The following is a 21,882-nucleotide window of genomic DNA, read 5'->3' on the forward strand; positions in this document are numbered from 1 at the left end:
CTGCCTTAACGGGTTTCGAGGCTTTACATTCTTTACCCGGCACGGTGGAGCCTCTACCATAAGATCTATATGGTAACCCTATGTCAGGTAAAACTTGTGAAATACATGCATACTAGTCAAGCTATTAAAAATTAAATACAAAAAGTGTTTCAATGTTTCCATAATAAAATCCCAGAGGTCACTGAAAGAGACCATTCTGGAACAAATGAAGACATGTCCAGATTCGTTAGTTAGAAGATATAGGGCTTATGTTTCTTTTTTATTTAGTTTTGGAACAATTTATAACTTGGTCAGAATTAAAGATAAGCCCGTTTTGAATAGACCAATCGATAGACTTTTCGAGCTCTTTCGAACCTTAACTCTTTCGAAACTTTCTAATGCTTAACTATTTTTTTCTTTTTTTTTTGTGGACTTAGGGCCTTTTTGCAAAACAGTACGGAAATATGCAAGCTGGTATGAAAGGGGAGTGTTTGCGACGACTTTGTTGTGGTAGCAGTGTCGTTGAAGATGGTAAATAAGCTGTTGTGAATTTTACACCACTTTATATGCTAAACACCGAAAAGCTTCGTTTCAAATTATGGAATAAAATCATTATATGAAATGAATTGAAATCTATCTCTAGATTTTGTCCATTTTTAATCAAGTGTTGCCTACTTTATTATCATTAGGAATTCTTCTTTTTTCTTCATTTATCTTCGTATGAAAAATTGCTAGTGGGCTTTCACCTAATAACGTGCTTCAAACTGTTTTTGTATCAACCCAAAGTTGTGCTAAATAATAAAACAAGACACTTCTATTTGATTCTTCAGAAATTGCAAGTATCTTGTTATGTGACTAAGGAAAATTAATGGAGTCAAGGATGTAAATATAATAAATTTTTGTACTTAAACGACTACTAGAAGAAGGAGAAACATCGAAAAAGAGATGGTGTTCTAATGATCTTTGAGTTTTCACGTTGTCCTATGTTACTAATTACAAAATAGAGAATTCTAATCAGAGGAATTGCCAGACTGCATTTTTGTTGGGTCTAGCTCATTCTGGCTTGATAGGCAGTGGCGTAATTTTGTCAAAATCCTGGGACTGGGGGGGGATGTAACTTTGGAGCCAATTTTACCAAATCAAGTGAAAATGACAGAGAAACCTGAAAACTGAGTCATATATTACCATATATACAAAGATATACTAAAGAAAACTGGCCTGTTTCTCTGGATTTTTAAATTATGCAGGTTATCTTAATTTTTTGCAGAAACTAAATTTCAGCCGGGGGAGGGGATGCAAACTGAGGTCTGGAGGGGGACGTTACTCCTTTAAGTTCTATTCGTTTGCTTAGCAACTATTCAAGATAGAGATATAGTCCCCAAGCTGGTAATTTCTATCGGTTATTTTTTTTCGTCAGTTTTTTTTTCAATTTAAAATCAAACCATAAATTCTAAAAAAAAGGGGATAAAGCTAATTAGGGATGGATTCTTCTTTCAAAACAGATTAGCGGCCTAAAATTTAATTAGGTGCTTATTTAACATAGAAAAATGTCGAACCAGGGTAAAGTAGAACATAAAAAAAGTAGAACCAGGGTATTCGTCAAAGATGTAGCGTTACAACGGAATATCGCTTTACTTCAAGCATCCAAATTCTTGATTTTGTTTTCACTGATTTACATACTTTACTTGACAACTCATCCTTAAGCAAGCCTGCAGACGTTTGGAGACTCCCCTCTCCCCAAAAACTGGTCCAAAGCCCCTCCCCTGTCCCCTGGTAAAAATTGGGTTCTAAAAATAATGTATTTAATTAATTTTATCTGATATGCTATTAGCACTGTTGACATATATTATTCTTTGTCACAATTAAGGCAACAGTGTTAACTAAGTGAAAAACGACTAAGCAAAGTCTCCTATCTGTATTATTTTTTCCCTCGACTCACAATGTTGAGTGGATGGTCGTTGAAACCTGGAGAATAATTCGATAAAACGTATTTAAGTTATAGAGCCCTTCTTAAGGGCCGAGACCGATCGGATGGCTACCTGCCATCCGTCGAACGTTTCTTTCGTCCTCACAGTTTCGCGCACATCAAATTCAAATTTTGATTTTACTTTAGCCATTTTAATCCGACCGGCTGAAGTTTCCAAAAGATGGCCTTCCCGGGCTGACGTGATAAGAGGCGCTCCTATGGTAAGGGTCTCAAATTATATGGATTGGCCTTTTCTTCATAGATGCATTGTAGTAAAATATTATACCTTACTGAAATCAAAGCCATGCAACGCTTTTATATCTATATAATTTGAGGACAAAAATTAGTCCTGTGGCTCCATTGACACCCTCTTCACTCTCCTAAATTTGCATATACAGTTTTTTTTACCTTTTTTAATCATGGTCATTAGAAGATAATTCAGATAATGTGAATAAATGATTGAATGTTTATCATAAAGATTGCAGTATGACTGCCCCAAATCAAAAGACGCTAAGTACATTCTTCACGCATGGTGTTTTAACCAAATCTGGTATTTAAGAGGTATTCTTGATAGTACAAATAGTCGTTGGCGGCCCACTGTTGGCCTGTCACATATTTTTATCTCTTCTATAGGCTTGAGTGCAATTTGTTCTTTTCTGAAAGAGGTATATTCTTTGAACATCGTTTTGAAAAAAAAATGCTAAATGCTAATCAAATTTCTTGGAGAGAATCAAACCATTTATTAGAACAAATATATTTATAACATTTAGTTTAATTTAAGTATTTTGGAAATACGTTTATTTTTTGCTACTATATTTTCCTTGAAATTTCGTTCCATTTGAAATTAAAAAGAAACGGGTGCTTACATAAATCTTTTAAAACGGTCAATTGAAAATCTTTAAAGCAATTTATTTTGTTTCCATAAAATAACATATCTAACCTGTTTTTGGTGGTAGCGTGTGATGGCGTGGGAGCCAGTTTGTTATTTGTGATAATTTCTTTCGTTTTACCTCGTTTTTTGTGGGGGGGAGGGGAGTTATTCTTAGTTTTTATTTATCCACTCATATTATTTCCAGTTGGTTTTATATTACTTCATTTCTACTAGTTTAAAGATTTTATTATTGCTCTTCTTGGACTTTTTTTTAACTAAGATTGATATTCCTAATTCTGGTCTTGAGTTGCTATAAAATGTCCTGGTATTATCCATGACCTGTAAGTTGTATAGGCCTATCCGTATCGCAGGTCAATAAAGATTTAGTTTAAAATAGAAAATAAAAGAAAAGAAAAAGGTGCCATTCAACGGAAAAGAGTGTTGCATGATCTATGTAAAGGTATGAGTTAAAACGAATCGAAAGCTCCATATGGATGAACTTACATAAGGATTCAGACTTTTTCTTCTATTTGTTTGTGAAAGCTTAATGGTAAAGTTCTCTACTTTCGCCGTAAGTTCTGCATCGATAGAGGCCAGTTTAGAAATAGAAAAATGAGGAGTTATTTCTTGGCTTAAAAATCTGACTAGCAGCGAAAGATTAAAGTGGTATTCCACTTACCTGTGGTAGGTGTTTTCATATCATCTCCCAGTGAAAAATTTGTTAGAATCATGAGAAGCAGAAGTATCATCAAACGTTAGCATTTGAACCACACATCCCCAGGTCTCGAAAGATGCTCCAAGACATCTGAAAATAATAAAAAAGTCAATTTGGGAAGGGGGGCTGATTTTGATTGCTCTTTTGCGCAATGAATCGAGGCTTGGGCACAAAATGCCGGTGTTAAGTTAACTCCCTCCAACTTCCCCAATTAAAGAAAGAGCCCTAGTGGTAGGTAACAAATTTTTGGAAGAGGATTTTAATTTGCTGGTAAATCGTTTTGAAAAGTGTCTTAAGTTTAACTGAGATTACGTGTAATTTTAGTTTGATCCGAGCTTCCAAATACATGTAATATAAAATGTTTCCTTCATGCATGTGTTTCAAATGTTCAAAAATGGCTCAAATGCTTGAATACAAAATGTTTTCTTCCATAACATAATTTTTTTTAAATGTTCTATTCCGAAACATAAGTTAATCTCAGAACAGCTCTCGTCAAATCAAATGTTAGAACTAGCATAGTTTCACAAAGAACATGTTCCAGTTTCAAATGCCCATCAATGGATTTCGGGTCAATGACAAAAAGCGTATTTAAATCGTGTTTTATCTTACATACCTTTTTTTTGTCGTTTCAGGGATATAAAATTTACTATACAACAAATCCTCACTTGCCGATGACTGATTGGGATTCACAGTGTGTAGATTCGACAACACTGACAACGATACCAGATCTTACTCCTCATACCATTTACACAATCAGGGTACAGGCATTTACGAACATTGGCCCTGGACCCTTTTCAGCTCCTGTACAGGTCAAAACTCAGCAAGGGGGTAAGAATGTATCTGTTTAACTTTTTGCATTTTTTTTAATTTTTTTTTATTTACTCTTCGAATACTGTTATCTCTTTGGCTAAGTAATTATTGGCTAATGATTATCTTTTTTGCTATTTAGTTTTTGATTGTGTTGAATCTAACTTAATTAAAACTATCGTTAGGTTTATTTTATGTATCCTGTCTTGCTAATAGTGTTTTTGTCATTTTAAGTTTATTTTAAATCACATATGCTTTGTTTCATTCTGTTTCCAATTATCTACACGGTTATTTCTCTCTTCTTTTCCCCACATTTGCGGAAAGATGAATTCGGCTTTAGATCTACGAAAGGCGTTATGTGACATATCAGTCAAAAGTGAATTATATATCCATTCCACTAAAATTGGGCACGCTCGATTGATTGGTTTGATCAGAATGTGAGTATGCCCTTTCGTTATCAAGATATTCTTATTTTTATAATCCACTCAAAACGCGTTATAACGAAATTTCGACCACTTTTGGAGACCAAAAAGCGTTAAGTACGCGGCTCTTCCACAGTCATGAAGATTGTCACATAAGATGCTCCATGAGATGGCCAGGAAGACACGATTGGGGCTCGAGGGAGATATGGAGGCATACTTTCCAAAATATTTTGTGCTTCTCCTAAATATTTTGGAAAATGTTGTTTTACGTCTTTTGTATTTCACAGACGAATTGGCTGATTTATGTGATAGTTCTTTTTGGATTCTCATTTAGTTTGGGGTTCTTTTATACCTTATGTAAACCTAATTTATTTTAATATATTTACTATATTTTAATATATTTATCATCTAACATGTTTTAAGTTTATTTCCTGTTGTATCGTTTACTTAAATTAGGTATTTTTCTATGTCCAAGGCAGAAAATTTGAAAATTTTAAAGTATGTTTCTGTTCACCAGCAGAAATATTTGCTAAAAACAATAGATAAAAATTGCCAATAGAAAAGGTAACTCTGCTAAAATTTACGTAGTTTATTTCCAGTACAAAAGAAAATTCAACGTAGAGAAAGATGTAAATGTGTTTAATAAATGCCGTTGTTCTGCTATTATACTGTTTTTTTACTTTTTTTACGCACATTTTTTGAACCTTTATATTTTTTTTCATGAATGAATTCCAATTACTTCTAGCAGGAATTCCCTGTACTAACCTTATCCACTAATAAAAATACAAGAAGAAAAAAAGAGTTATTCATGATTTTTTTTTTTCTTGTTCAAAGTGGATTAAACCTCCAGATATATCAAGGATTTAAGTTTTTGGCTATATAAATTTCAGTTATGTACTTTTTATTCCAATTTTAATAATTTGAAGGGGGTTCAGATTTTTTTTTTCAAAATTCTACCGAATTTTCTCTCTTAATTAAAAATACTGTTGATTTGAACCTAAAAGAAAAATATTGTTTAAATATATTGCTAGGTGAGAAAGATTTGTCCCCAATATTTTTTTTAATTATTTTTAAAATTCCGCCTACCGGGGACCGCGGTTCGCTCTTTACTAGTGTGCAGCTATTGCTACAGTCGTGATTTTTTCATCTTTTTTGTGTTTTTTTTTTGCTTTTGTTTTTCTTTTATTTCGGGACTGGAGATAGAAAGTGTCCATTGTTCCAGAATATCCTAAATTTCTTTAACTATCATTGGTACTATCCCCTTTTTTGAAATTTGAATTCTTAATTCATCTTCTTCTTCTTAGAACAGATGCCTTGGGATTCTGCATTTAGACCTTTTATCCCACTAAATATGGGGATATATTCTACCAAGTCACCATGATGCATTTCATTAGGATTAAACTTCTGCTTATTTGTCTTGATTGACCAGTTTGATTTAAAAATTGCCTTAAAGGTTACGTGGTAGTTTAAGGTCCACTTAGACGTTCTTTTTTTGTTGTAGTACCCTCTCAGCCTCTGAGTTTACGAGCCATAGATGTTACAGCTACTTCTGTTTCCCTTGAGTGGAACAATCCCATTCACACAGGATATAATATTATCAGTTATGATCTCTACTGGAATGATACTTCAGTCAACGTATGTTAATTAGTTATTCTATTTTACTTTTTTCTTCATTTGAGATTAAACTCATACTCTATGACGTGTAAGTATGTCTTGAGTGTTGGTCAGTGTAGTCAGTAGAAGGTTTTAGCTGCCGTCGAGCCTCCCCTCTCCTCGGAAAATTTTTTGAGATAAATTTATACATAATGATTAATTGTATACTTCCACTATAGTTGGATATATTACTACTACTACTACTAAAAACTAACTACAGCACCAAGCCAGCCAAGGCCAACACATATATGCATGCTCCTCCTCCATTGCTGCTCCTTGCTCCTCCTCCTCCTTCAGAGTGGGCACTCGCCCTTGGTGCAGAAATTTTTGGGGTGCAAAAGGTAACATAGATAATACGATTACGTATGTGAATGTGTCTGTATGTGTGTGATCTGATACTTGTGTTTGACTGAGAGATTTTGAAACAATAAAAAATCTAACATTTATGAAGAAAATAAGTTTTTCAAACACCATTTAACACCACAGATTTGTAGATACTCTATAAAAAGTACGCTTAGACCATTATACTTAATTATTTATTTTGTATTTTTGTTTTTTGGTGACTGAATTTGACTCCTCGACTGGCGTTCTTGTTGAATGATATTTATACCTTTTCGACGGCCACGGAAAGAGTCAATAACAGGAAAATTTTAACAATAACAAATACAGTCAATAACAAAACAATAACAATAATACAGTAAATAATTAAAACAACAACAAAAACAGTCAATAACAGGAAGAAGAAACAATAACAGGAAAACAGTCAATAACAGGAAAATTTTATTAAAAATTTAGGGTACATTAAGAACGACAAGTTCACTCAATTGGTTGAGTTCTTAGACATTTTGTCCTTGTTGGCATTTTCAAACCTATAAAAGCCTTTGCTACATCGTTATTCGTATTGACTCTGTACCCTTCTAGAAATACAAAGTAGGCCTAGTTTTCCATGTTTTCGATTTCACCAGTTTTAAGATATATCCATGTGTCATTTTTTTATTATTTGCAATTTTGGGATTCATTGTACGCGTATAATATATAGAATAATATTATCAGCTATGGGCTCTACTGGAAGGATACAAAGTTGATGATTTATTCTATTTATTTTTTTCGTGGTAGTAGCGGTAGCTGCCACCTAGTAAGGGATCTTCATAAAAGACTGCATAAAAATTACGCTTTGGCAATTGTAATTAATTTTTTTTTTTTTTGTGAAAAATTTTAAGAATAAATGTATTCGTTTGAGATTATCTATAGTGAAAGACTGAAAAACAGGACCAGAGACTAAGTTGACCGGAAACGAAACTTAAGGCAAAAACGGATAGAAAAAGCTGCACCATCTAGCAATAACCAGTAAAATCAAAGAGTTGAATATGAAAACGTAGCGTTTAAACATTGATTTTATTTTCTTTTTATATTTACACTGGGGTGAAAATATATATCCCTATTGTCCTAAATTATGTAGATTCGTTTCACACTTCATATTTCACCTTAAACTACTCTTATCCATAAAAGAGGAACAGGAACAATGGTGTCCATTCACAAAATCACTTTTATCATGATTTCAATACAACTTTTTTTATTGAAAGGAGCAATGCAGAATTCTTAGACCCTAGACAGTCCTGCTGCGTTGAAGCTGCTTCCCGAGCCCAACATCCATATTCAGTCGCAGTCTATATGACGGGGATAAAATCAGAGACAATTCAAAAGGAAAATGAATGGATTAATGACTTCTAATTTAAAGCTAATTCATTTAGATGCAGATAAATTTTTTTTACCTTAGAACGTACTAAGTAAGAGGGTAACTTATTAGGATAATAAGAATAACTTAAGAGGGTAACGTATTAGGTAACTTAGAACGAGTAAGGAGGTAAAGTGAAGGGAGTTTTGTCATATTTGTCGTATTTTTTCTACGAAAACAATAAACTTCCGCTGAAAGAAATTTTTCCGCTGAAAAATTTTTTTTTCCAGCGGAAATACAAACCAAAAATATTTTTCAAAATCTAGGTATGGAAAAAAAATTTTAGGGCTGGGGCAGGAAAATGCCCTCCCTCTCCAATTAAAACGCCCCTTCAATAGGGCTCATGAAGCAAATTTGTTTCTATATTAAAAAAAACAAGAGAGCTCCTTTTTTATGCAGTAAGAACATATGTCTGTTTTTATTTTTATTTCTTTATAACACAGAACTACCATAAACGTTGATACAATAATTAAATTAAATATAATAATTAACTAATTAAAATTAAAGATGACCACAAATTATTCTGTATATACGAGAGCTAGTCCACGTTTTACGCGCTAATTTTTAGCTTTTAGTTTATGAATTAAGAACTACGCCAATTAAAAAGAAATAAAAAGTATTTCTTACATTGTCTCAAGACTCAAAGAACTGATTGATGTGTATTCGCTTTAAAAATTGTAAGTTTCAGTGGAAACATTTTAAAAGACAATCAGCTGCACGGTTGTGACACTCAGATATCCTTTCAATATAACATTATAAAACCTTAGCTTAGAGAGAAGGGGGTGAAGGAGGGGCATAACCTTCAAATATAGAATAATTTCTGTTCGTTTTAAGCTTTAAGGTCACTCTTTACTTTTTTTTTCATTTAATATCAGTAAGGCTAAAGTTGTACATACATTACAAACTTTACAATCGCGACTTCAAGTAAGGAGTTACTGTTCCGATACTGGTCAATATATTTGAATTTGGGGGGTTAGTCAATAAGCCTAGTATTGGGGCTACTGAGAAGGAAACATTAGGAATACATTTTTTACTTTACAATATGTGGATTAAATGTAGTTTTGAAAGTGCTTTCGCTGTAATTTTCCTGTCCCCTAGTGTGCAAATTTATAGCCAAAATTTATATTCCCCATCTTTTCCTTTCCTTGATTTCTTCAGTGGTAATTCTTTTTACACGGGTTGAAATTTTTACACGGGTTTTTACACGAGTCTTCAGCGGTGATTCTTTCATCGGTGACGAGTACACCTGTTGAATAAGAGTGACGCATGGCAAAATCTCTGTGAATTTTATAATTTGGGCTATGTATTTGCACAAGCGGGGGGGGGGGGATAAATGGGCGCGGGCGCCCCTTAAAAATTTGTTAATTAAAATTTCTCTTCGGCTTGTGGAGTAAGAATTATTTTATTAATATTTTTCCTTCTCAATAGTCCCAGCTCTAGACTTATGCTGCATTGGGTTATTTTTGATGTGGAAGTGAAGAGCGACAAAATGGTTGAGGTAACAGTTACCTCTCTGGGCTATGGTGTCATTTCTATCAGAGGTCTCAGAGCTACTTTCTCTCTTATCCATCTCACTAAATCTTAAAATATCCTAATGGAGTACCTTGCAACAGCGTAGTGGTTACAACCATGCCTGGATACTGCTAGGGCTGAGGCTTGATCCCGGCTGTTGCGAGGAATGAGTATCATTTAATAAATCTTTTTTTCAGTCAATTAATTTTTGTAATTATTTCTACGTGTAATATCTTGTTAATTTCTATGTCTCATTAAAAAAAAAAAAAAAAAAAAAAACTTTGGCCCTTTAAAATACAGTGTTCGGCTTTTTTTTTAAATTTAATAATTTGGTGGTTGAAGGCAAAAACCCATGGCTAAATGTATAAATTGCCAAGAAAGATAGTGGTGGTTGAGAGGCAAATCTTGCTTAAGTCCTTTTTAGGATTGTATAAAAATGATGTCATTTCACTTGTTGATAGATAAGTCTATCATCCATCGTTCCATACGTCACTCCTAGGTCAGGACTAAGGTATGAAAGATCGGATTGATTTTGGGTTGACGCGTGCCAGATAAACTACTGGACTTGCATGCACAAAGGGGGACTGAATTTGCTTGAACTCATAGGCGAACAAGTGACCTAAGCCTAATGGGCTTGGCCACTTGTCTTTTTTTTGCTTTTTGGGTAAAACATTGCAACATACTACTTTAAATCGCATAGTTTTTTCTGACAAATTGTGTAAAAAGTAAGACAAAAAGTTATTTTATAACTTACTATATTTATTTGTATAGTTTACTTTGTTTTATATATTTAGTTCTCAGTGAAATGTAATATAATGAGAGATATGTTTTGGCTTTTCTTAATCTTAGATATCGAGTGAGGAAACAGAACTAAAAATTTCTAATAGGTGAAGAAGTAAATAAAATAATAAAAGCATGGGATATTAATTTTATTAGTGGAAGATATAAACACTAGAAACCTTTATTGCTAAAACTGAATGCTAATCTCAAATTAAAAAAAAAAGAAAAAAAAGATGAACGGAAATTCAATGACGTTGATCTTGTAAGTGTCTAGTTTCAACATTACGAGCTTCCGTATTCAATGATAATGGATGTATCTGTTTTTCAGGAGAAGGGGCATAGGACTCTTGCCGTAATCGAAGCTTATAAGTTAGACAAACTGCAGCCCAATACCCTTGATCATATATGGCTAGCTGCCAAGTCCCGTCGTGGCGAAGGAGCATACACATTCCCAATAGCAATAAAGACTGACCAGTATAGTAAGTAGTTGTTGGTAAGAGTTTGGTTAGGCTTTGACCCTTTGCAGTGGTAGACATAATGTCGTTTGACGGACGCATATTTTTATCAGCATTGGCCTACTTTAATCATTTCACTGCACCTATTTAATGTACTGCACAGGAGGCATGATTCCTCACCAGCTAAATCTACTGCACCAAAAACTTTTAAGGGAAAAAAAAACGTTATACAAAATGTGATTTAGGCTATTTTATGCTTTATGTATCTTACTATTGACTTTCGTTTTCTTTCAGTTATTAATATTAATAATTAATTCATTTTATTATTATTTTTCTTTTCTCTAGTGCACCAGGAAAGATTTGTATGCTTTTTTGGAAAGGATTGATTTAATCTATGTTTATTCCAACTGTGTTCACTCCAAGTCTTTCAGCTTCTGATACTTTTATTTTATTGTTATCTCTATTTTGGTTTCATCTATAGATTAAAGTATTCTCTAAATTGTTTATTTAACAATAATTTTTCTCTGTTTTTCCTTTTTTTTGGATTTTCATTTTTATCTATCATTTTATTGTTTAATATTATTTTTATTTGCAAATTTGTATCTTTTTTATATAATAAAATTTTTAGTCATTTTTGATTTTCCTTTTGTTTTTGGTTCATGCCTTTCTTAGTTTTGAGTTTAGCACTTAAACAATAATTTTCCTCTATCTAATATTGTTTTTAATTTACGTTTCTGGGAGTTATTTCTCTATTTGAGTTGAAATCAGAAAATATTTTATGTATCTTTTACTTTATTCCAAACCAAAGTTATCTAACCCGACTTTTGCTCTTTTTCTTTTCGGTATTGTCTTTATTTTCCGTATATTTTATTATTTCCTTTATGTCTTTATTTTGTCTTTGTTATTTTGAGGCTTTTTGTTTAGATTTTATCCTGAATCAACTCCATTAATTTTGCCCTCATTTCTTCCTATTTCTTTCCAGTATCCTTAGATCTCGATAAATTATTTTTGTTTTTCATTGGTTACATTTTTTATTATTTTTATTTTCGTATTTCTAAATTCTATTCCAATAGTGCCAGAAGCACCTCCAGAGAACGTTCGAGCTGAAGCAGTGGACTCACAAAAGATTAGAGTGACATGGGAGGCTCCCCCAGAAGACCAGCAAAATGGCATCATTTCTGGTTATCGTCTTCATTATGTCCAAAACTCTAAATCAGACAACTCAGCTTCTATAGTAAGTATACTTCTATACTTCTTTTTTTAAATATATTTTTAATAAAATATAAAATGTATAAAAATATATTATACATGTTTAAAACATATATAAATGCATATATATATATATATATATATATATATATATATATATATATATATATATATATATATATATATATATATATATATATATATATATATATATATATATATATATTTTTAAAATATTATGTTTTGTTAAACAATACGCCAATATTGGCTTTCCATTAATTTTATCTAAGATTAAAAATATATTAAAAAAGATAATGATAAAGCCTGTAATCGGAATTTACATTCTCTCTACTTCTGTTTGTTTTTTTTTTTTTTTTTTTTTTTTTTTTTTTTTTTTTTTTAGATATTTTCTTGGCGTAACATGTCTGAAAAGAAATAGAGCCAAATGAGTCATTTTTCTGGTAAAAGGCACAATATATATTACACTTGTCGGAACTAAATTGTTTCGTCGTCTATCACGATCCTGCAAGAACATGCAGAGGAATTTTTCTTTGGGGCAGAGTGATTTAAATTTGGACTAGAACTTTTTAGAAATTGCAGCAAAAAAAAAAAAAAACACAAGAAACTCGAGATCTCGATCGGGGAGTTTATCCCAAAAGCCCTCCTCCTTCGTATGTATATGTACATTAGATCCTTCGTATGGGATTTGAACAGTTTAAATTTGGACAAGACGTTTTTAAAAATTACAGAAAAATATAAAAACAATCGAGATCTCGATCGGGGAGTTTATGCCCAAAAGTTCTCCTCCTTCATACGTATCAGTACATTGGATCGTTTGTGTGGGATTTTAACAGTTTAAATTTGGACTAGACTTCTTTAAAAGATATAAAAAAAAAAATTGATTTTGACAGAAGGCTGGGGCTCAAAAGCCCTCATTCCTCGCACGTAGGGCTCAAACGCCCTCATTCCTCGCACGTATCTTCTACACTGGATTTTTTGTATATGATTTAAACAGTTTGACTTGAACTAGACTTTTTTTTTTTAGAAATTACAGCGAAATTATAAATGAAACTCGAGATTTCGATAGAGTAGCTTGGATCCAAAAACCCTCGGTTGCATGTATCTGCTACACTGGATTCTTTCTATGGAATTAAGATATCTTATATAAAGTTAATATTTATGAGATCAGTAACCCAAAGTGAAATCTGACTGATGCCAGGTTAGGTTACTGGTAGCAGTAGGGTAGCCTCACGAGAATCAATAGAAATTGTGTGCCGGCTTAATATGCTTCGCGAGACTAGCATCTATTCCACATTTTCTAATAATCTTCAAAGAACATTCTTTCCAGTACTTTCTGTATAAATATATTTTCTCAAGTTAGAAGGATGCTTTCTGGATTTAGCTTTCTTTTTTATTGGCTGATATAAGGATTTTGAGGACACATATTCGAAAATATTGTATATATTTATCGACTTAAAAACAATAGAAAAGTATTATCTAAACACACTATCAAGGAATAACCTAATCTCGTTGTTATTGAGAGAACAAAGGAAAACCGAGTTGGAAGGAAAACACAAGCCCTTTTATTTTTCTGCGTTCTTCTTCCTCGGGTCAACCTTCTTAGTCAATTATTAATATCACTTTTTGTATCTACACTTCCTTTTTATCCGCTTCGGTAATCTGAATTTTGTTCCTTCGAAAAGATGAGCGAGTCAATCTCTATTCTAATGAGCGTAAAAAAAGTGACAAAATTTAAATGTTGATGTACTTTCATTAAGCAGTAGACAAAAAATGACTGAACCAAAACTTTTGTACCTTCCCCTGTATCTTTTATTTCTCTTATTCCTTTTCCCCTTATCTCCATCTTTAACTGGCGGATCCCGGGGGCCGGGGGCCCTCCCCCCCTCAAGATTTTTTCTTGTGCCTTCATTCCGTGTTTTTTTCTGTTTTTAACTCTTTAAAAAATGTGAATTTGTTCAATTATTGGCGCCCTTGTTACATTGCCCCCCCCCCCCATAATTATGCTCTAGATTTGTCTTTGCCATCTTTCTCTCATATTTCTTTTTATACCTCAACCTTTTATACCCACAATTACCTTTTATAAGTTTTATTCCCTTTATACCTACAAACCTTTTTATTGTTTTGCGTTTTTCTTTCTCTTATCGATCTTCTGAGTCTTTCTTTGATGTCTTTTTTTGCTTTGTATCTTATTATTTTTATCCGCTTTGGTAATCTACATTCTGTTCCTTAGAAAAGATGCGAGTCAATCTCTATTCTAAAGGCGACAAAAATTTAAATTTTAAAATGGAGCTACTTTTTTAAAATAGTAGACAAGAAATGACTAAATCAAGACCAAGTTATTTCCCTTTATACTTCTTTGCAACTGTATTAACAATTTGGCTATTCAATGCTGTTTTTTTCGTCCTTTCGATGTTTTTTTGGTGCATTTCAATCTAGGGAAAGAGACTTACCGTTTTTTCTGGGAGAAATGAAGAGAGAGAAAGAGAAAAGAGTTCCATACCCATGTTGATTTTGACTTTCTGATCCTGTTAAGTTTGCTAAATTTACAGGTTACATTACCTAGTATTTCCCGAGAATTTATTATCGAAGATTTAAGAAAATATACAGAATATAGAATATGGATACTGGCTTTCACGGAAGTTGGTGATGGTCCTCCGTCTTATGTAATTAACGTTAGAACGGAAGAAGATGGTAAGAATTTGCATTTATTCTCTCGAATGCTTTGACTAACTTGTTTGAGTAAACAAGAAGAAGGGGAAATAAAGAGCAAAAAAAAAATTTTTTTTTTTTTAACAAATTTACCAGTCTCGGCCTAAGGTCCACTGGTATCTGTGGCCACTAAAGCCAGTTTGTTTTGTGATGTAACTGGTGCGTTGAACTAATTTGTATGGAAGTTCCATATTAACTATATAAAATGAAGTTATAACCTATATCGCTTACAACCATATTTTAAAATAAGAAAATTTTAATTATTTACGTTAGTTCTTAGTTGGAAAATCATCTGAAGAAAGAGTGTTCATAGAAATTTGATTTGAAGGGGGGGGGGGGGGGTCAATTCAAAAATACTCAAAAATAAAGTAAGTACATGGGGAATGAAATACAACGTAGATAAATTATAGACACTGTGATTTTTCTTATTGGGGTAGAGGGGGGGGGGGGAATCTCTCGATCAATTTAAAATATTTCATGTTTATCATTTGGACTCCTTGACTATAATGGTTTCAAAATAGGATAACTGAAAAACCATCAACTTCTATTGCTATAAGATAAATAGGAATTTTTTTTTCGGGTCTTCTTCGAATTCATCAGATAAGATTCAACAGTCTTGCGATGTTTAAGGTAAAGTGACTAAGTATATGCTCAAAAATGTCGGAATACGCCCAAGCAAAATAATTTATCATGGATGGGCCTTTATACTGACGATTGAGTCCCTACTGCAACAATAAATTGCAACACTTAATTATTATTGTATAATTATTATTATTGTTATTTATATTATTGTTTTGAAATTATTATCATTAATAAATATTAACAATTATTATGGAAAGAGCATTGAATACAGAACCTAATTTTCTTTTTCTTTTTTTCCTATGTGATTCCCACCCTATAATAAACCTTAACTGTCAATATAATAATAATAAAGATAGTGAAATAGAAAAGGCTCACAATTAGGTTCAAGACCTGGGAGCTCCCGTAGAATCAGGGGATTGAATCTTTCAAGGTTTGCTAGTTTTTGAAAGTGACATTTGGGCTTATTGAAACTGAAAGTTTCATTAACTTAGTTAAACAACTTAGATTTTCATTTGATATGAAAATCAAAGGAAAGTCAAGCGGAGGCCACAAATGCCCATTGTCTATATATATATATATATATATATATATATATATATATATATATATATATATATATATATATATATATATATATATATATATATATATATATATATATATATATATATATATATATATATATAACACGTACATAAATATATGTCACAAAACAGCGCACATGCCTGGTGGCATACTTTAGCGCTGAAAATATTGCCAACGAAAATACACAGCCATTTTCTAACTAAATTTTACAACAACGAAAAAGAAAACCCTAATGAACAAAATGTTTAGCATGTCATAAGATATTTCTTCACCAGTCTTACAAAATGTCGCTGTTGCTGCATTCTCGAACTGATGCAGGAATTGAGTTCCAGATTTTTGGGCCAATGTGACGGATGCTGAATCCCGCTCTTGATGTCGGGCAAATTTCGCAAGAAAAGTCTGAACGATGCGTAGTAGGATAATTATGAAATTGAGAATTAGTTGAGAAAATGCCAGAAAAATTTACAGGTAAATTACTATATTGATAATCGTGACAAATACTAGAGATAGAAATTAAATGAAGTTGGTCCAAAGAAAAAAGTCCCATATAGGTGTCTTACTGAAGTTCTGCAATCAACATTAAAAAGAATCCTCATTGCTTTATTCTGAAGTATTTGGAGAGGTTTGAAAACAGACGGAAAGGTAGATGCCCAAACCGAAATGCAATAGAGAAAATATGGGTGGACGAAAGAATAATAAATAGATTTTAGAATAGCTTTAGGAAAAAAGTGACAAAGACGAGTTAGAATGCAGATATTTCGGTAAATTTTTAACGACAGTGTTTTTACATATTTATGAAACCACAAATTTTCATCTAAAATAATCCCAAAATATTTGAACTGATCTACCCGTCTTAATTCAAGACCATTAAAAAAGAAAGAAGCTATTTGACGATAGTGATCCAGTTCGCGAAAATAACACATATCGGCATTTTTTTTCATTAAGAGTTAGTAAATTCCTTGAATACTAATCAGATACAGCCTGAAACTTACCTTCGAGGTTCTCGAAAATAACTGATAGGTCCCGGTTAGAAAAAAAAATTACTACATCATCAGCAAACATTTATAATTTTACAAAGAGGCAAAACTTCTGGCAAATCATTTATGAAAAGAATAAATAGAATAGGCCAAAGGACAGAGCCCTGAGGCACTCCGTAATTAATTGAAAAAGTTTCAGAACGGAGATCAGGGGATTTTTCAACACAATCTAGTCGTCTCCCAGAAAGGTAAGATGAAAAAAAATTAATAGCTTGTGTTGAAAACCCATAAGACTTTAGTTTTTAAAAAGAAGCAACGAATGATTTACGGTGTCAAACGCCTTTGCGACATCAAGAAAAATCGCCAACGCGTGTTGACCATCATCTAGGGAATCATTAATATTTAGTAAAAGCTCATGAAATGCCAGTTCAGTTGACTTTCCTTTTATAAAACCATATTGAGACGTGTGTAAAATCTTACTATCAAATAAATATTTTTGTAATTTACTATTTGCAAGTTTTTCCAAAATTTTGCTAAAAACTGAAAGTAGAGAAATGCCTCGATAATCTGAAGGGTCAGTTTAACTCCCACCTTTAGGTAAGGTTATAACAATTGCTTTTTTTAAAAGCTCAGGAAAACCCCATGCATAAGTGATAGATTATAAATGTGTGCCAACAAAGATGAAATGCTTGACGCTATTTGCTTTACGGTTTGAGCCGAAAATCCAAATTCGTCTTTAGAAAAACTCCATTTAAGCTTCAGAATAACTTTTTCAATCTCATGAGGCTTAATCTCAGAAAAAGAAAACGAATTTTCCGCATGTTGCTCATTAAATGGAACAGAAGGGGAATTCGGTTGCATATTCATAGTCAATGCAAGTCTAGAACCAATATTACTAAAATAATCTCCAAAAGCAATTAAAATTTCATTGGGCTCTGTAACATTTTCTCCATTTAAAATAAGGCAATTAACACTAGTATTCTTACGACTATGAGGACGTATCTTTTTATTTATCAATTGACATGTTTTTCTCATATCTGATTTATACTCCAAAAATTTCTCTTTATAATATTTTCTCTTCTCATGTCTGATAATTAAATTTAGCTTATTCCTATAAACTCTGAGTTCTTCAAACGACTCAGGTGTCTGTAATTTTAAATAATTCTTATATTTTCTATTTTTATGTTTTAACGATGCCAAAATACCTTCAGTAATCCATGGGTCAAAGTTCTGCGCAAACTTTCCATGCGAAACTCGTGTTGAAGAAACCCGATCCCTCAGTCGCATCATTTGATCAATAAAATTTAAAAACGTAGCATTTACGTCATCTGAGCCGTAAACTAAACTCCAATCATGGTCACCAATTAACTGACGTAGAACTTTACAATCAATCTAAGTATGTCACTTTTTTGAATTATCTATTGTTGAATCTCGATGTTGTTTATTGCTATTATTTAAATTTAAAACAACACTCACCAGAAAATGATTTGACATATCAGAGAAAATTACTGACGAATTTTCAGCTTCAAATAAAACAGGAGAGAAAAATATATTATCTAATAATGTTGCTGTGTTAGCTGTAACTTTTGTCGGCAGAGAAATACTTGGAAGAAAATTAGAACACAACGTCATAGTTAAAAACTCCTTATTATTTCCAACATCGAAATTCAAAAGATAAAAATTAAAATCACCCGAAATAATAACCGGTTTTTTCAACGCTTCTAGATTTTTCAACAGCGGTTCGAAAATTTCAAAAAATATTTTTGGGTTACCCAACGGAGATCGATAAACAGACCCGAAAATAAATGGATTACAGCCCAAAGGTACAACTTCAACCAAAAAAGTCTCACAAAACCCTTCATCAAATACAGACAAATCACTGAGAATACTAAAAGACCAGTCATCACGAATATAAAGCATCTGACCTTCTCTCGCATTCTGACACCTTGTACGCGAAATGCACTTCATCCCGGGCAGATCAAACATTGTAAGGGGTGTATTAGCAGACAGAAAAGTTTCGCAAACTCCAACAATGTCTATAGGACTAGATGCAAGCAAAAGCTTCAGTTCATTGAATGCACTTTGTAGCCCCTGGGCATTTACATGTAACGATCTGATCGGAAAATCATATATATACATATATATATATATATATATATATATATATATATATATATATATATATATATATATATATATATATATATCCACGTAATTTAGAAGGCAACACTGAAATAGTGAGTTCTTGGATTATTAGTTTCAACTGCCTGGAGTGATATGAGGTAATTGTTGTTTCGCTTGAAGGTGTCCAAGATCAATAATTGAAATAAGTAATAACATGTTTAGGAATCAAGACCTGTTCCAAACAGAAACGACTAATTTCTTGTAAGGTCTGTTTTGCCGAAAGTTGCTTTCTTATCGCAAGGAACAGGGAATGGGGCAAAAAAGCTGTTTATTTAGTTTGATACATTGCCAATTTGGAGGTTCCCTACATCATGACACAGAAATGATTGAAAGTTATAACGCGTAAACTACAGATGAAATAAAAATGGCCTGGTTACATCATTGAACTAGATATAAAAAGTTGCATATTGCGCTATTAACTTGAATATACAAAACTGCAAAATTATGCAACATTTCTAAAATTTTAATATTTTTCTTGCAAGTGACACTTTTTTCAAACCTTAGCAAAGGAACAGGGGAACGAGCACAATTTCCTTTAAATTTAACAAATAGCAAAAATTTATTTCTGGCAATTTTTGAATTTCTGGGGAACAGAAAATGTTAATTTTTTTTGTATTTTGGGACTTTGCTGTCGCGTTACTGTATTGCTAGTGTTAAAAACAGTCTAGACTTAAGCTCGGGTTTCCTAGGAGTGATAATAATAAAAAAAACATAAAAAATAAAAATAAAAACTACTCTTGATAATCGTGGAAATTGCCCAAAGAAGAAGACAAAATTAAAGAATAAGATTTCCTTCAAATGATTAAAATGGGAGGAATTTACTCCTACACTGTTGTTTGAAGTCGTCTTAAGCTCTAGTAGAGAAAAGCTCTAAAAAGTCGTATTAAAAGCTCTATATTTCTCTTTCTTCTTTTAGAGACAGCCTTAGAACTAAGCTGCCATATTCAATAGCATAATTAGTTTCTCTTTTTTCTCTGTATAACTGTTCCTCTAATGTTTTGTCGCAAACATAGGCTCTCAATATCTTGTAGACACAAGATGGACCTACTAAATTCCTGTTTTTGAATATCACCCTTTCCCTTGCGTCTTCACCATTTTCATTTGAAATTTTTGTCGGTTTCAAATTGACTATTAAAATGTTGTCAATAATTTTCTGTATTGCCTTACGGCTATTGGGAAGCAAATCTTTTGGCAAGAATTGATTTTGAGTTTTGGTTCAGTTCGACATTTTTTAAAATGGAGGTGGGCTTAAAATTTGGCCGTTTTCTTAGGTTTTGACGTCTGGAATTGGGGGAAGGAGGTTTTATGATTTTCTAAATTGAAAGAGCTTAAAAAATGCATTTCATTTTTTCTTAAAAAGTTCATTGTAATATATTTCCATAAATATTCTTAGTTACGACATTGTTTTAAATTTAATTAACTTTACTACATTGTTTAATTTAATTAATGAACGAAGGTTTGAGGATTATCCTCTTGTATACGGAATAATTTCTCTTCATTTTCAGTTATTATATTGTTCCTTACTTCCAGTTGAAAAAACTGTTTTTTTTAAATTTAATTATCTGAATGTGATGAAGTATAAATCCTGTTACCATAGTGTTTAGGTCAGAAGAGGACATAAATTAGACACAGGTACGTACTCATGAAGGGGCCTCGGGGCTCACCCCCTCCCAAATCCTAAATCTTTGGGTTATTCTTATTCAAACTACTAATCATTTTTTTTTTTTTTGCTCTCATCCCCAAGAAAAGGAGGTTGGATGATTTTTTAAATTGAAAAAGCTTAAAAATGCATTTCTTTTTTACTTAAAAAGTGTGTTGTTATTAATTTCCAAAAAATTCTTGGTAGAATCCTCTTCCCCGTCAAATTGCTAAATATACAGTCCTTTTAGCATAAAAAGATCACTTTGTTTCAGTGTTTAGCTCAAGGTCTTTTTGATGCCAGCATTAATCTACTTCTTTTTAAATCTTTTGCATCGAAAAAGAACTCATCCAAAGACTAAATTGCAAGGTAAACCTTATTTTCCGTCGTTAGGGACTGTCTAAACTATCCATTTCGGAAATAGATGTCTGTGGATGAAGTGGACACGAGCCATATTCCCTCTCTTTGATTGTTTTTTATTAATTTTAACAAATCCATCAACAAGATGAATCCTCCTCTTTTAGTTGTCAAAGATTTTTCATGTTCCCTTTGAGAATAGTTGTGAAAAATATATAGGATTCTATTGCAAACGAAAGATTATTCTCTATGTAAACTCCTATATTGAAGTAAAATGTTCGAAAAAATTTCAGAAAGTATTTTTTGTGAAAAGAAAATGATCCAAGGAGTAACTTTTTCTTACTCAACGTTTTTAGCATAATAATTAGTTAAAACAAGTTTAAGATAAAGAAAAATTATTTAAATTTATTATCATTCTGAGCGGGAGTTATATTAAAGGTTTACTTTGTAATGGAAAATTTGTTGGTTGGTCGCCGTAGCTCACTGGCTAAAGTTCTGCAGAACGTTCCTATATTTTAGCCATTTGGCTTTCATAGCTGAGTAGTGAAAGCTTTCTATAGCCTGTTTGGTTAACAGGAGGCTGTGGGTTCGACTCCTATCGACTCCAAGATCTTTTTGTAACATAATTTTATTGTTCAAACTCTTTTATTTGTGACTAAAACGGTATCTACTGCTCCAATTATTCGGAGTCAGATGTGAACAAAAGGCTTAAATAGCATCTTTT

The 21,882-nt window shown here is 32.4% G+C and overlaps 1 protein-coding gene across 1 annotated transcript in view; it reads left to right on the top strand.

The window, feature by feature from the left end:
• Window positions 1-20,113, top strand: part of LOC148947086 (tyrosine-protein phosphatase Lar-like) — a 98,158-nt gene extending 78,045 nt beyond the window's left edge. Inside the window, exons 7-12 of the mRNA XM_089096508.1 lie at window positions 4,164-4,359; window positions 6,262-6,395; window positions 10,730-10,919; window positions 11,969-12,129; window positions 14,675-14,816; window positions 20,079-20,113. Coding sequence (XP_088952634.1) covers window positions 4,164-4,359; window positions 6,262-6,395; window positions 10,730-10,919; window positions 11,969-12,129; window positions 14,675-14,816; window positions 20,079-20,113 — 858 coding nt within the window. The remainder of the gene's footprint in view (window positions 1-4,163; window positions 4,360-6,261; window positions 6,396-10,729; window positions 10,920-11,968; window positions 12,130-14,674; window positions 14,817-20,078) is intronic.
• The last annotated feature ends 1,769 nt before the right edge of the window (window positions 20,114-21,882 follow it).

The sequence above is a fragment of the Artemia sp. Qi Xiang Cuo genome, chromosome 11 (assembly GCF_049724085.1).
Source record: "Artemia sp. Qi Xiang Cuo chromosome 11, ASM4972408v1, whole genome shotgun sequence".
Lineage (NCBI taxonomy): Eukaryota > Metazoa > Arthropoda > Branchiopoda > Anostraca > Artemiidae > Artemia > Artemia sp. Qi Xiang Cuo.